Source organism: Polyodon spathula, chromosome 20 (assembly GCF_017654505.1).
Source record: "Polyodon spathula isolate WHYD16114869_AA chromosome 20, ASM1765450v1, whole genome shotgun sequence".
In the NCBI taxonomy this organism is placed as follows: Eukaryota; Metazoa; Chordata; class Actinopteri; order Acipenseriformes; family Polyodontidae; genus Polyodon; species Polyodon spathula.
In genome coordinates, this window is record NC_054553.1 from 18,519,842 (window position 1) to 18,536,141 (window position 16,300).

Consider the following 16,300-nt stretch of genomic DNA (forward strand, 5'->3'; position numbering starts at 1 on the left):
TCGGTGTCATTGGGTCCGGTCTCGGAGATCATTCTGCGCAGATCTGTGCAGAATCTGCAATTTAGCCAATGATCTAAGAATTATCTCCGTGAACCCACGCATCGGCTAAATTGGTCTAATGCTGCACAGAATCTGCGCAGAATGACCTCCGTGAACTCACCCTTTAAGTTTTACTACGTCAGCCGCATAGTCCTCGTAACGTAGATGTAGGCGTTGTCTTGCAATACAAGCTTGGACTACTTGGCAGGGCGAGCTAGTCTCCAGTGGTTGTTCAAACAGAAGTCCGAAACAGTTACTTTACTGTAGTAAAAGAAAAAGAAAAACTTATAAACTTTTGTTTTACGTTTATTCTTCTGTGTTGACATTCGAGTTTTGCAATGACTGCACGAGTTCTTTCCAAAGGTTTTCAGCACAGCAAGCGTTTTTCCTTATCACTGAAAATCGTGGAAAACAGCTGGAAATGCCAGAGGACATGCTTTCACATATCGAGGTAAAAATACAAACTTGTATGCAATGTAAATACTGGTGTGTAGGAAGTCGCCGTTTACAAAAGCTACTTTTCTCTTTTAGAATATTAAAATATGAAATTATGATAATGTAAAGTAAGTACTGAGGTTTTAAATAATGCGCCATCACATCCGTCACATAACAGAAGATACACCTTTAGTAGTTATCTAAAGACCAGCATGCCCGCAGAGCCACACAGCCAGTTTCACCAGTAATAATAAGATTGCCCTGTTGCTCAGTCCTGTTCTGAATCTGTATGTTGAAAAAGCCTTAGGCTATACCGGTGTTGTGAAATATCCTGTATCCCCTGGAACCCCCCTACCCCCGGGGTCTCTTCAGAACGCCTCTTACTTGCTTTCACTTCACGTGCTTGCGCAGCCACGTTCGCTATTCTACGCTGTCTCAGCCTCAAATACACTACCGTCGAGTTTTAAGAACGTATAAAACCCGGCTTTTCTACTATTAAACATTGCGTTTTCCACGTATATAATCATACCTGTTTGAAAAAACAGCTAACGTTTAAAGTAAGCAAGCATGATCAATAATGAATATGCCCTTTAGGCAGTATACCGTTTTCAATGAAGGCTGTTTTATCAATAAAAATTGTCTTGCCCCACCCTAATTGATCATTCTAATACAGCATTGACAAATGTCTCTTCGAAAAAAATACATACAAGTTTGGAGCAATGCAAATTACTTGAATCTATTGAGAGTTGTAATGACGTCCTAAAGGTGCCATTCCTGTATGAAGAACGAATTGCCTCCAAGTAATTTCATATATATATATATATATATATATATATATATATATATATATATATATGTGAGCACATATCTTGGAAAAAATAAAGAATGTTTTGGGGCAATGCATTTTGCACACCTGTCCTCATCCGCACCTGTATATGAGTTAATTATTGGTGGCCTTTTATGTAACGAACGCCTTGGGAAATATTACTAGATGATCTTGGGGCAGTGCGTTCTTCATATCGAAATGTGATGAACCAGCACAGCCTATATGTGGGTGACGGGCTGTTTTGTCCAGATTGAAAAATGAACTATCAGTGTGCTATTTTCAGTTAGATTATTTCTTTGTTTACTGTTTTTATTAAGAGAAAATAGAACAAAAGGGGGCTGTAGAGAAAGTAAACACGAAATGTCAGATTGTTAGAGTGAATGTTTGAAATAGGTCAGACGGTATTTAAAGTGTCTTCAGTGTACAGTATTTGAATCAAACCCACAATGCTTGTTCTTAAAACCTGTAGGTGTGAATCCCATGTTATTAAAGTTCCCAGCCAGGTATTGCACTTCACAGTTATCTGTACTATAACAGTTAACTGCTTCGGACAGATTAGTGGTTGTTTAAAGGGTTGTGACTTGCTTGACATTTTCAGGTAAAGTCAGAGCCTTGTGCAGAATTAGAGCTGAGCTCAGTTCAGTAGGGAGTGTATACATACTTAGGGGAAATGACATAAGTTAGTGTTTGCCTTTGCGCATGTGCAAATTTTAGAACTTAAAGGCAGGGTTCAGTGGAGATTTATCCAAGATTTTCCAGATGCCATTTGTATTTTTTAAGAAACAAAAAAATATATTGCAGATAAGGTGTGTGTGTATATATATATATGAGCTTAACATGCAGCCGACAGCACTCGGTATTCCCAGGTGGTCTCCCATCCAAGTACTAACCAAGCCCAACATTGCTTTGCTTAAGCATTGCATGGTAAGTTCGATTTGAAGAGCTTTTTGCCGTCAGAGACGTTGCCCAGGGGTCACTGGGAAGTAGCTCTTCTTGACCCCTGCAGATAAGGTGATTATATAACTATGTTCAGCAGGACAGTTTGGGACAGTTCAAGCCTGAACTGTCCCGCTGAACACGGAGCCACATGGTCACCTTAATTGTAGATCATATATTTTTATTTTATTTTATTTTTTTGAAAAATTTGACCTTTGACATCATATTTATTGAAGTGTATTGCAGACAGTATGTTTGTTTACAAAGGTAACATTTGTCATCTTATTTATCAAAGTGTGTTTGGATGTGCAGTGTGGTTTTTAGTAAGAAAGTATTTCAGACACATTTTGTCAGTATAATTTATGTTTCTGCAGAGTTAAAATCACTACTTGCCAAATGTTTGCTACTTGCTTTTCAGAAATGTCGTTTCACACTGGCATAGGCAAATATTATAGGTGTATATTCTATGTAGGCTCAGGTTTAACTAAGTTTGTTATTTTCACGATAAAATGCTTGGTTATTTTTTATTTTTTTAAATAAATATTATGGAGAAGTGGATACAAACACTTTACTGGTACAGATAATACTGTTTTGACTTTTAATCAAGTCTTCGTGTGGGACTATCTAAACCTGTTTTAATATATACTGAAAATGTACACGTTTTTAGTGAAGATGGTGTTTTAAAATGACAAACTGCTGGTTTAGGACAGAATCAAACAGTGGGCTTAATTCTTAAAACTTTTAATTACCAGTATTTGGATGGACAAAATTAAAAAGACAAGTTTTTGGTAATCTCTTTGGAAACAGTTGTATTTGCTTTCTATTCGGCAAAATTAGTAGAAATAATGCGAAGTAGTATGCACTGTAAATACTTTTTTTTTTTTTTTTATATGTTAAGATTTACATCCCATCTCTGCATAATTGTGGGCCATTTAAAATGTTTACCTCAAGATAAAAACTATAGCTACTAACAATGATAAACATTTTTATTAAAACCAACATAAAAAATATCCAAAGGGATTCAGTATAACTTTGTCGCTTTGCACTCTGTAGACTCGTGTTTATTTCTATTGTTTTGCATGTATCCATTTCATGAAACACCAAAAACAAATTCAACCCACCGCTATTGCTGTTACTAAAATGCAGCCGTGCCTTATACATAAAACAAAAACTGTCACAGTATAAGTATTATGATTAATAATTATATTTATATTTACCGTTATTATTTATACTGTACTTCTAAAGAAAGATTGCGTTTCCCTGATTAGGAGGCTTGGTGATCCAGTGGTTAGGAGCACACCTATTTTTTGTAACTTTGATGGTCTTTTGTAAAAGTGTTGGCCTTTTGATACCCAGCATACACTGCAAAACCCAGCAAAGTCATACACTAATATATTGACAGTACAGCAATTTAAATGAAGTTCGTAAGTGGTTGTGTGCCTCAAATACACAATAAAGTCATATTTATAGGCTGTACAGTTATACAGCGATACAGTGGTTTCGACCGTCTAAGGACAGGTACCGCATGGTTAACCAAATAAGCTAGACACTCAGGCTTCTGGATTCATTATCTGCATGTCCTACAGGTACTCTGTAGCGTAATTTTCAGCCTCCCAGCCCATTCACAGCTTGTTTGATACCCTCTTGTAGTTTCCTGTTTCTGCATAGAAACCTGTCTGATACCATATCCATTTAAATGGAGTTCTTAACCCTTTCTGTTGCTGAAAAACATTTGAAAAACGGCTATGTACAAGTATAGTGCAAGTGCATTTTCGTCTGTCTAAGACAAGCTGCTCCTTGGGAACTAAAAGAGCCAGCACTCGTGCTTCTGGATTTATTATCTGCATGTCCTACAGGTACTTTTTGTTGCCTCCACTTGCGCAAAACTATGCTTTGGTACACTCAAGCTGATACTGTGAGCTCAAAACACTTGGAATGGACTTAAATCAGTGCTTCTGTTGTGTAAGTACGCTACAAAATGTGCACGTTTCAGGTCTTATATATAATGGACTTTTTGTGTATGTATTTTGCCATAGAAAATTGTGGTGGTGGGTCCTTCTGTCATACCCCATAAGTTCACAAATCCCCTGTCTGCCATTTGTCGAGCCTTATCTCGATGGTGTTTTTATAATGGGATTTGCCATTGGGAGGGGGTGGTCTCTTATTATACCCTTATCTCCATGACCCCTCGGCCAACAAACTCAGAAGGGCACTCTTTGCGTGCACAAGAGTCTTAACTAAAGAAAGACATTGGCCATGGGATCGTATGCCACCCCGCCTCCAGGTGACCCCCAAAGGTGTTTTATAGTGGGATTTCCCATAGACATTTTTCCGAGTGCTATATCTCGTGCTCCGGGGCTCCCCGAGACTTGAAAGTCGGTACGGAGGTCCACGACGCGACGTGTCCCGAGCTGGAATAGACCCCAATTTAGAGGTTTTTTTGCCAACCTGGAGCTCAAAAGCTATTGGAAATCCAACCTTGACATGCCATCATGCTGAAAATGTGAAACTTTATTGAAAATGTAGTATTTGAAAATGGGGGCTCCCTGTAAAAGAGGGCCCCCAGACATGACCCTAGGAAGTTCAATTTGGGTTCTAGGCCCCGGGGTCATGGAGATATGGGTGTTTGACGGGGCGTATCTCGGGTTCTGTGGGGGTTAGGAACTTGATTTTTTTTTTTTGCGGCGGGACCCCACAGTTCTAGATGCCAGCACGGCTTGGCAAAGTACATTTTTTCATCCCGACGCCAGTTTTTGGGTGAACCAATTTTGCAGTGATGCAATGCAATCATCACCATATGGCCACAGCCTAGTCTCATAAGAGCAGAGATCCCCCTATCCATAGGGCTGCATGAGCGATCCTGCCTCTGATGGGATCAGGTTCCTGGGGGGACCCAGGAGGGAGGGGAGCGCGGGTTGCTTTGCTGCTCATAAAAAATATATATGAGTCAATTTACACATTCACTTAATTCATGAGACAGGCAATTTTAAAATAGTGTCTCGGGATTGTGGAGCCTGTTGGAAACCCTGGTCACAAGTCGACACCGGCAGCAACACAAACTGGCAGAAAGTATGACCAACAGCTACGACCACTGCGTCAAAAAATCTGCGAACTCGGGGGGACTTCAGTCCTTCTGGTGCACCTGTAGAAGTGTCTGCTGATGACATACAGCTTTCCCTTTTTTATATAAAGGAACATTTTTAGCCTTTCAGACTTAAAGCATTTGATTAAATGTTCTCTTGTCAAGTGCTGGTTCCAAATACAAGTTGTAGGATTTTCATTTTTACAAGAGATAAGAGCATTTGCTATGGCAAACAAACCACAGTCACTGCTGGCCTGTTGCAATTGAACATCAGCGTGTTCCAAGGTGGTCTCTGTATCAGCAAACTGAAACATACTAATAGAGCTTTTCAGCTGTGGCATGACAGCTGTTGTTAACCTATCATATATCTGAATTACAGATAAACTACAATGCTTATATGCAAGTTTGCTTGTCTTGGGAAGGTGGCAGTTGGTGAATATCTGTTCAGAAAGAATAGCTGGTGGTATGCAATGGTGACATTATAAAGGGGGACGATATATTGCAGGACAACTAGTTTTTAATCCACTACATTACTTAACATAGATAGCCATCTATCTGTATCTACCCTTGTCAGATTTATTTTCTTCTAATGGCACAGAAACCTCCATATCCACTGCAACTGAATCCCTTTCATCCTCTATACACTGTACAATCTCATCAAGCAGCTTCTTGAAGGATCCCAAGGTACCCGCTTCAACAACATTACAGGGGAGTTGGTTCCAGACTCCAACAATTCTCTGTGTAAAAAAAAAAAAAAAAAAAAAAGCCTCTTATTTTCTGTTCTGAATGCCCCTTTATCTAATCTCCATTTGTCACACCTGGTCCTTGTTTCTTTTTTCAGGTCGAAAAAGTCATCTGGGTCGACATTGTCAATACCTTTTAGAATTTTGAAAGCTTGAATCAGATTGCCGCGTAGTCTTCTTTGTTCAAGACTGAACATATTCAGTTCTTTTAGCCTGTATGCCTTTTAAACTCTGAATAATTCTGGTCGCTGTTCTTTGTACTCTTTCAGCAATATCCTTTTTGTAGCGAGGTGACCAGAACTGAACACAGTATTCTAGTTGAGGTCTTACTGGTTTCTCTTGCATGTGTGCCACTTGGTAAAGCACAGAAAACAGGTTGAGCTGCTGCTGCTGCTCAACCTGGTATTACGGTATTATACTGGCATAGATTGCGCAATTTTGTGCTGTGTGAATGGGTATTTAATAAATAAATTGATATGTTTCTGAGAGGGCTCAGTGGTGGCATTTGTGTGTGAAAGGGGTATAAGATATCCTCTTTACAGTGTGGCCATTAAAAGGTGTTGAAAATAACAATGGTTTCTATTGTGTTTTACTTCGTGCTTGTTTTTCCTAGCCAGATTATAAGCTGTTTTGCCCCTTTTCGAAACATGCAAGTCATCTACAGTTTGGCTTTGTGCAGAAATGTCACATTTGGGTGAGGGAAGACCATTTCTACACCTGACATCACAGTGTAAGACACTAAAACATCTAGAAATAGGCCCAATTGAAGCACTGTGTGAAACTAGAGAGATACGATGAATGGCCATAAAACAGGCAATGAAACGCACTACATTGTGTAATTGCCAGTCTCATATTCTGTTGAGTGTAACCTGAAAGGAGAGAAAGCACTCGCTGAATGTAGAGAAAAAAAAAAAATTCAAGGATTAAAGCAAATTAAAGGCTTGAAGTTATTGTGGTGGAATAAAGTTTTGGATGCAAGTTTTCAACAGCTGATTACACTATGGTACACACATTCATTGCAGGTGTCTTGCCTCGTCAGAGTGCAAGCTTTCTAGAGTTACTACTGAAAGGTGACTGTCAGCTTGTTTTGCAAGTCTTTAAATGACTTTTTATAAGAACGCTTAGTGCAAACCAGCGGAACAGATTGGACTATTGAACTTCAGACATCGGAGCCTGTGCTTTTAAACAACCTGGTGTTTTGGCTGTTTCTAAGCATTATAACAAGTATAAGGAGAACTGTTGGGGGGTGGTACACAGGGTGCTCTGGTTAGGATAGACTTTGTACCACTAGAGCTACAAAGACACATTTACAAGAGCACGAGGGTAGGCCTATATTTATTTTCAACCACCAGCGACTGCTATTGTTAATGTGTCCGTAGGTTAAAAACTTGTTCTTTTATTAAAATTAATTTTCAGCTTTCATAGCAAACCAAGTATGAATTTGCTTTGCTTTGCATTTAAGTCAAGTAAGCTTATTTGTGTATTAATAATTACAATAGTTTAATCTTAATTTTTTTGCAGAGTTCACCAAGCAGATGTAAGTCTTATTCAGGTCATAAAGGAGTAACTGTATGCCTGCTAGGGGGTAGATGTAAGGCTGGCATAGACAGGCAAATAACATAAGGGATAGAGGGAGAAAGTTCAATTTCAAAGCAAATCAGCTTCAGATATTGTAAAACGACATTTAGTTTAGCAAAAACCAAAGATGGGTGGATTAGTACATTGGTTTGATTTAGTCACGCCGTGCAATGCGCCATGAAAGAATCATGCGGGACAGACTTAATGCATTGGATATGTTTTGATTATCTTTAGCTCTATCAGCGCTATCAGTTTACCAAGACAGAACCTCCTTCATGTTATAGATGAAATACGGGATGACCTTCAATATATGAACCAAAGGAATGCTGCCACATTCTGACTAAATATTACTGTCGTGTCAAGCTTACAATTAACAGTGTACTTGTTCTCTTATATAGAGACAGCAGTGTGCGTATTTCGTGATCTGTAAAAAAAAAAAAAAAATGTTTTTGACATTTTTGGCATGAAGGCCAACAAGTGAAACTGTGACGATTTCCCTTCTCTCTGTCACAACACGGTCGTTACTATGCCAGGGGTGATTTTGCTTTGTTGCGCTTGCCATGAAATTTACTTTAAGTTGGGATTAAGTTGGAAGTAGTAACGACAGTGTAAGCAGTTGCGACGATGTTATTTACACCTGCTTGGTGCACTCCGCCCCTGAATTGTAAGGTAATTAAACTGCTTGCTTATACTCTCCCCACCGTTCTGCGCACTGTCATTCCTGGTTAAAGATATAAATAATGTACTCAATCCGAGTATTAAAGTAAAAAATATATATACTTTAAAACTAGCAAGAAATGACCTGTTGCACTAGCAGCAGTTACATTATTGTGTTATGTTATTGTTTTGCCCTGTAACTCAATGGACCATATTAGAAGTAAGCACAAAGGTAATAAGACCCTTTTAATGGTGTAAAACAAGAAATAACTCTTGATTGGTCCTTACTGCAACTAATACCACTTTCACACACAAATGTCGCTACTGAGCTGCCTTGGAGACGTTTAAAAAAAGTATTTAAAGTATCTTTTAATGAATGACGCTGGAGAACTGTAGTGTACTGTAAACTTCCCTGTGCTTGCTTTGTTCTTTCTATTAATACTTTGTATGTGGAAAATTTAAATAAACATATTTAAGTGGGGAAGCATTATCAATATTATTTTCATTCAGCCGTTTGATAACAACTGCAGTGTATTAAAAGTTGTAGTCTTCTCGACCATAAAAAAACAAGTTCTACCTATTGCATATACAGTCAACAGCTACAAAAATTTGCCTATGTGTTTGTATGTATATATATATATATATATATATATATATATATATATATATATACACAAACAGCCTGTTGTGTCTGTTGCTCGCTTTGTTTCCTCTGCATTCTCGAAGTGCCCCAATCACATTAAGTGGATTTGTGCAGGATCTGTGCCCCCAGGTTCTGGCGAGTGCCGGCATAGCCTTTCACACAGGAGTTAAGATGCTTCAGTGCCGTTTCTGAACCACCTCCTGAAGTTGTTCATAGACAGCATGAAATATGATGGCCCTGTGACGGTACAGGCAATTCACACAGACCAAAATGCTGCATCAGAGCCGCCATAACTCGTCTGTGTGAATGGGGTGTACTGTTCAAATTGTTTTATTCAGCAGGAAAATAAAAAAGTCTTGCATTTGCTTCAGAGTGAAGTCTTTTTTTATATAGTAAAATAGTGCTTTGACATGGCAAGTATTTTGAACGGCCTTACTTGAGGAATAACTACCTTCTAAAGAACAGTACTTTCTTTTCTTTGTTTAACACTTTCTTTTAATGAACTACATGTGGGAATTCTAGGTGCAGCTTTGTGCAGAGACATGCATGTATTTGTATTTAATGCTTGATCAGTAAGTATATATTGGAAATTTTATGCTGAAACATCTGCCCAATTTTGTAGGTTTACAATTACTGAAACCGTAATTTAACAACAGCAAGGTTTGCTTGGTTTCTTAGAGCTTCTTAATTGTAAAATAAAATAAAAAATAAATAAAAATTAGAGTTGCTAGCAACTACAAAGGCTTCCAAGAAAACATGGTTCAGTCATCACAAATAATCACCGATACAGCTCGCTACGTTTCCTATAATTAGTTAATGGGCTACTTAAGTTGTGTTGTGTACAGAGCATAATCTTACACTGAAGTTTAAGTCCACTGATCTGTGTTAGATACAGCTGAGGAGTTATAGGCCAATTTGTGGGTTTTGAACCTTTGGTCAAAGATTATGGGTGATGATATTTTATGGGTGATGATTTCCTATACGTGTTCAGTATAAATGATTGCTCCTTAAGGTCTTTTTTTTACCAGAAATGTTCATTTTTGACCTTTAGCAGTGGTCAAAGGTCATGGGTTTTTATAGAGCACATACAACTTCCTATATGTGTTCCATATGAACCATGGCTCTATCTGTGATCCCTGAGGTGCAAGGAGCCAGTTTTTAGTTTTGTCCAACATTTTCACGAGATGTAGCGTAGTGGCCAAACTGTGAACTTTTTCCACTCGGGGATGCCAGTCTGGTTGTCCACATAGGCATCTACTAACATATGCGTTTTCATGACTCTGCGACAAACTTTTGGCTGAATAATAATAATAATAATAATAAACAACACAGCCATTACAATAGGCTTCCCAGCCTTTGGCTTGGAAGCCTAATAATAAACATAGCAATAACAATAGGCTTCCCCTTGGTAGCTTAACTAGAGTTGCTAGCAAATGTAAATGCTTCCAAGCAGTTATTGTGAAATTTAAGCGCATTGGTTGTTATAGATCAAACGTTATTACAAATAATTTTGGACACAGCTGACCTGTCAATTTTGGCAAACATATTGGAAGCATTGGTTAGCAGCAAATTAAAATGTTTTTTGGATGCAAACAATATTCTAACTAGCTTTTATAGTGAAATGTATTTAAGCAATCAACTTCATTCTATTGCTGGCATCCGTTCCCTAAGGCCTGCACAACTCGGAAGTTTTAATTTATATGCAGCATGTGTTAGTGTGTTACAGACGGTGTACACATTTGGAGAAAACATTACTGTGTTGTCTGAGGAAGATATTTTTGTGAAGTGATACTGTATTTTGATAATGGTTTTGAAGGAAATGGTCAACGACACAGAATACACGTTTCAATTGCTGCGTTCTGTTACCCAGAGCTTGCTGCGTTGGCTGCTTTGTTTTTAACTTCGCACGCAGCTTTTAAAGGAACACCTTCTCTAAACCTTGCAGCAGAGCACACATTTGCAACGTGCTATATTTACATTCGTGTGGATTATCAACAGTCAATTTAATGTAATATTAACTTTATTGTAAAATTATACATCACTTCACAGAATGAGTACATTATGTTTTTTTTTTTTAAATAATTGATTTATTTAATATAGCGTTGACAAGGCTGTTCATGGCTTCATTGTATAATGATAATGTCATTCACCTCTGCTAACAAGGTGGCAGCAGTATTTATTTGTATTACGATGAGCAGGTCGCAACGTGACCTTTGCATTGTCCCTTTGGGTCACAGTAATGTTATGAAAAAATGGCAAATAATAATATATAAAAAAATCAATGTTACACTCTTAAAAAATAAAGTGGGCACACTATATATATTTTTATTACCATTATATTTACTATAAGATGTATTAGTTTTAAGCAGTATATGGGGCAGGAGAAGGCAATATAATTTTTATCAGGAATTACCAGTTTCTATGGTCCTAGGTGGCCACTGCTTGTAAATTAAGAATATTATTTCTTACTTGCTGTTTACTGCGCCAAAGCCTGAACAGGGTCTAACCACGCATGGAATTCACAGTAAACCATGTGTAATATTGAGGTAAACGTTTTGAAATAAATAAATAAATAAAAATTGTGCTTAATAATATTGAGGGGAAAAAATAAATAATCAGATTGCCTTCAAGATTAGCCTGTACTCTACCGTGAAATATAGCTACTATTTTTCTGGCTTGCAAGTTCAATTGCTAGAAATATCAAGAGCACAATACTGTGTATACTGCATGATTATTGATTCGCACAGAGATCTGGTGGTATTGTGTTAAACTGTATTACAGCTGAAGTTTTGATAGGTAGGCTGACTGAGAAATATATCCGAGTTTAGTCTGTGGAAAAGGTGGCAGCCCTACTTACACTGTGCGTGCGTGCGCGCCGTTCTGTACAGGCCTTCATTTCCACAAGGTTATTTTAAGTAAACAATGGTTACGGCAGAAAAGCTGCTCAGCTCTAATTCTACTAAAATGTCCGCTTTTTGGGGGGATTCTCTGTTAAATCCGTGCAATCTTCACCACTACAATTGTATTTCATAGAGCAAGCGATTCTGAAGAGTTCTGTCTATACTTTTCATTACCTAAAATAATTAGTTAAATGAAAGATTTGTTCGCAAAGTTGCCCCCTCACCCCCACCGTCATGCGTCTTTTGTGGGTTACACGCGCGGTTTGTTGCATCATATTCTGCATTTGTGATTGTTGTTTTACCACAGTTCAGTCATAAAAATAATTTTATTCAGATTTTTAAACGTGTGACTTGTACAGCACATGTATTATACATTGTATTGTTTTGATTGTCTTCTGGTTTAAATGGTGCATTTTTTTTTGACTGGCTTCGGTTCAGCTAACAAAAACATTTCACTCACACACACACACACACACACACATCTCAATTTACAGTACCTTTCTATACGTCCCGAGATCACAGTATTTTTTTCTAAACAATTTTATTACGATTTTTAAATAAACTCTACTGGTCTGTCTTGTAAAGCTCATGTATTATGAGCGTGTGTCATTTCAGGGTGAAAAATGGGCAAAACTGGCATGTCACCCATATTGATTGGCTCATGGCGGCCATGTTAGTTCCTGAATATATTTTTTAGAGGATGCTACAATGATAACGTATATCCAAGATTCACGTCAATCAGCCAAAGGGTTCATGAGGACTTGTCGTTTTAAGCATTTCCATCACGGCCACCACACCATGCAACTGATCCATTTTTCCTTAAGTATAATCAATCGTGGGAATGAGCGCACTATGTACAAAATTTTTCACGGCTGTACTATTTACCGTTCATGAGAAGAAGACTTTTGAATATTGTTTAAAGTTTTCAGTAAATCCAAAATGGCTGCCACATCAACCAAAGGCCGCCATATTGACCACGGCACAACGTTCCATAGTCATCTACATTCGTGCCAATTTTCGCGAGGTTTAGTTCAGCCGTTTAAAAGTTATAGGCAGTTTTATAGTCAGGTGTGTATGCAGATGATGTCATCCAGCGTGGCCGCCATGATTTGCACAGTAGCAACTTCCCTTGAACAAGCATAACAGAAGACCATATTGAGGTGTTTTATTCCAATTTTTGTTTTAATCGGATAAGCGGTTTCAAAGAAGATGTTTTGAATTTTAATGATATTATATTTTTATGGTAATTTTATGACATTAATCAATGTGGTTGTCAAACCAATCAGCTTCATATTAACAACAGTTAATCATGGCCAATAAGTAGTTTTCAATACATAGGCGTTTTAACAAATTCCTCAAAATCCACTATGGCCGCCAAACTACGATAAATTTGCAGAATATCACAGACTATTGCACTTAGGCATCTACAAGTGTACCGAATTTCGTGAGTTTTTGAGCAACTTTTGGATGAAAAAAAATAATAAGAATAATCCTAACAAAAACAATAGGCTTCCCCAGCCTTCAGCTTGGAAGCCTAATAAACGTTTGCTTCTCTATGCTCAGCAGTTAGTCCTTCAGTTTGCCCCCCTACTGTTTAACAAAGTTAGGCGCCTATGAATGACACAAAATTCTTTGACCATTGCTTCTGACATTTGATTAAAACGCTGAATCGTTGTACTGCTTTCAGAATTTAACACTCACCTGTAGATACCAAAACTGACTGACTCGTGTTACTGAATAAGAAAGGTTACAGGTCCAGAGCTTATCTATAAAAGTGAGCATAGATTTGACAGAATTTACATTTCTGTCACCAGCGGTTTCAACCCGCAGTACCTGTGTGTGTGTGTGTGTGTGTCAGTTCACGTCCTGGTCTGGGGGCGTCACCAGCCAGCCGTTCATCACACAAGGTTTTTACAGCTTTGTGATTTACTCTACCTGCACTTGCCATGATTTCATTGAACATTTACTCTGCTTTACGCTTTCATGCTGCTTTTTTCTTTTACGATTCTGATAAGCTCATTTGTATAGTCCTGGCTTCCTTCAGTTCTCAGCTATATACCCTCTTAAGAATATTATGCTAGTTAAATTTAATTGGCTTTGGGTATTATACTTGAACTTTGTTAGCTTTGTAAATATTTAACCAGCTATGGTCTTGTAAGCCGCACATAGGACGCTACAAAGATAACGTATACCCAAGATTCACGTCATTCGGCCAAAGGGTTCATGAGGAGTTGTGGTTTTAAGCATTTCCAACACGGCCACCACACCATGCAATTGATCCATATTTTTTTCCAGAATAGTGCTCGAATTGGTAAGGCTCGAAACTGTAGGGCTGCAAAACACCTACCTCGGATTCCTGGTAGTCAGATGCTGGTGTCTGATCAAATTCGGTACTAGATTCTGAAAATAGTTAAAAAAAAAATTCACCATCGCTCTCCATTTTTTTCTGTACATTGAAAAAAAAAATACTGCCAGCAGCCTACCTCCGCTGAAGTCATCAAAAATCCAAGGCCGCCTCCAAACTTGGAGATTACAGAATGCAATTTATCCCAATATCCAACGGGGAGGGAGTGAGAGTATCGAACTGAAAAAGTTGATGCGTGGGCGTATGTTCATTTTTATTATCGAAATACTGGCTTGGCGCAAATGCCTACACGAGTTAAAATTTAAAAGTTAAAATGCTTAACTACCGGTATATTTGAGGGCAAGATTATATGTCATTGCAGCATTCAGCGGCATCAGAGCAGACTTTGCCCAGTTTATTTTATATCAGATTGTGCACTGAAATCGCTAAAAATAGTTGGCAAATGAGGGCGCAGTTGGGGAAACATTTAACAAATAATAGCACATCATCAGTGTAAAGCGAGATGTGATACCTGCTATTTTTGACACTGATAGGGGTAAAAATAACAGACTGGTGGACAGCTTGTGTGAGCGGCTCCTGCAAGAGAGTGAACAACAGAGGAGAGAGAGCAGCGAGTGAGAGTGAGTGCCCCTGGAAATAGGAAATAGCAAATTAGTGCCTGTGAGCACCATCGGTGAGGGATTAGCATATAACATTTTTATCATTTTAATAAACTCTGTCCCAAATCACATGTAATCTACGATGAGAAATAGGCCCATTCCAGGTGGTCAAAAGATTTCTTCTAATGGAAGGACAGCACATGGGGCTTAAATTTCCTTAGCCGTATGAATAATGTGAAGGAGGTGGCAAATATTATCTGCCACTAACTGGGTCTTAATAAATCCTGCTTGATTATAGTGGATGAATTTAGTCATGTAGGTCTCAAGTCTACAGGAGAGCACCTTGGCATACAATTTAACGTCTGTGTTTATCAACGAAAGGGGATGATATCTAGCACAGAGCCGAGTTCACAACACTTTCAGCACCAATAAGTAAACTAAAGTCGGACAAATCTAACAATAATTTGGTCATTGAGTAAAAAAAATTCTGGATCAAATGTTGCCGGGCCATAAAATCTAGACAGAGGCAATGTTTTTACCTGAGATGCTGGTTTTTAATTGTGCAACTCTTCCCTCTGTCTCCCGCTGTGTCCAAAATAGTGATCTGAAAACTGTGGCGCAATAAAATCAGTGAGCTCTTTGTTTTGTTGTCTGCGTAGGAGGTCTGCGTAGCAAATCTGAGAACATCTTTTTGTTTAAGATGAGATTCCTGTATCATGGTGTGACAGGGATGGCTGAGTGGTGACGTCAGGCCAGAAGCAGGAAGAATAACAGACAAGGTACTGTAGGTCAAAAAGACACAGCGTGCGCCCTTTATATTTTTTTAATACAAAGCCCTTCCTCACTGAGCAAAATAAATATTAAACAAAAATAAATCAGGTCAGACTGGGCAATCGCTTTCACTGACTTTGCATTTAGTTTCGTTTTTAAACTGCTCTCGCTCTGTTCTCTCCTCTGAACAGCCACCCCTAGCAGGGAGAACTGCAGTCTTTTCTATTAGTGACCGAGGGATTCACTAGCTATCAATTATCTGATAATCCCTCAGTCACATTCTGCACAGGTTTTTAATGTGGGTGGGGCTTCATATCCAGGCTGCAAAACAATACAAAAACAAAACAAACATACGGCTACGCCGTCACAGACATTTTTAAATAAATACAAATAAACAATAACACAGCTTTCGCCGTCATTTAAATACATAATAAATCATAATAATACAAAAGAAATATATAGGATCAGGGCTTTGTCCTGCCCCTTTCTCCTGTACAGGGCTCCTAGCCCTGTTAAACATGGCTACATCTGTTTTCTTTTTACACGAGATCATGGCAACTAACCCATTTGTTGGGATAATTAAGGCCTCATACATTCCAGGACAACACCTTTGTATCAGTCTTGGGTATCTAGAACAAATTCAGAAGTCAGAGACAGATATGCAAGGGAACATGTAGCTAATCCAAATACATACAATAGTGAACACAATGCCGAGCAGTGATACAA

At 38.3% G+C, this 16,300-nt stretch overlaps 1 protein-coding gene across 1 annotated transcript in view; it reads left to right on the forward strand.

Annotated features, from left to right (window-relative positions):
• The first annotated feature begins 218 nt into the window (after positions 1-218).
• acsf2 (acyl-CoA synthetase family member 2) overlaps positions 219-16,300 on the forward strand; it is an 89,884-nt gene continuing 73,802 nt past the window's right edge. Inside the window, exon 1 of the mRNA XM_041220700.1 lies at positions 219-490. Within this exon, the coding sequence (XP_041076634.1) occupies positions 378-490 (113 nt within the window). The 5' untranslated portion in view covers positions 219-377. The remainder of the gene's footprint in view (positions 491-16,300) is intronic.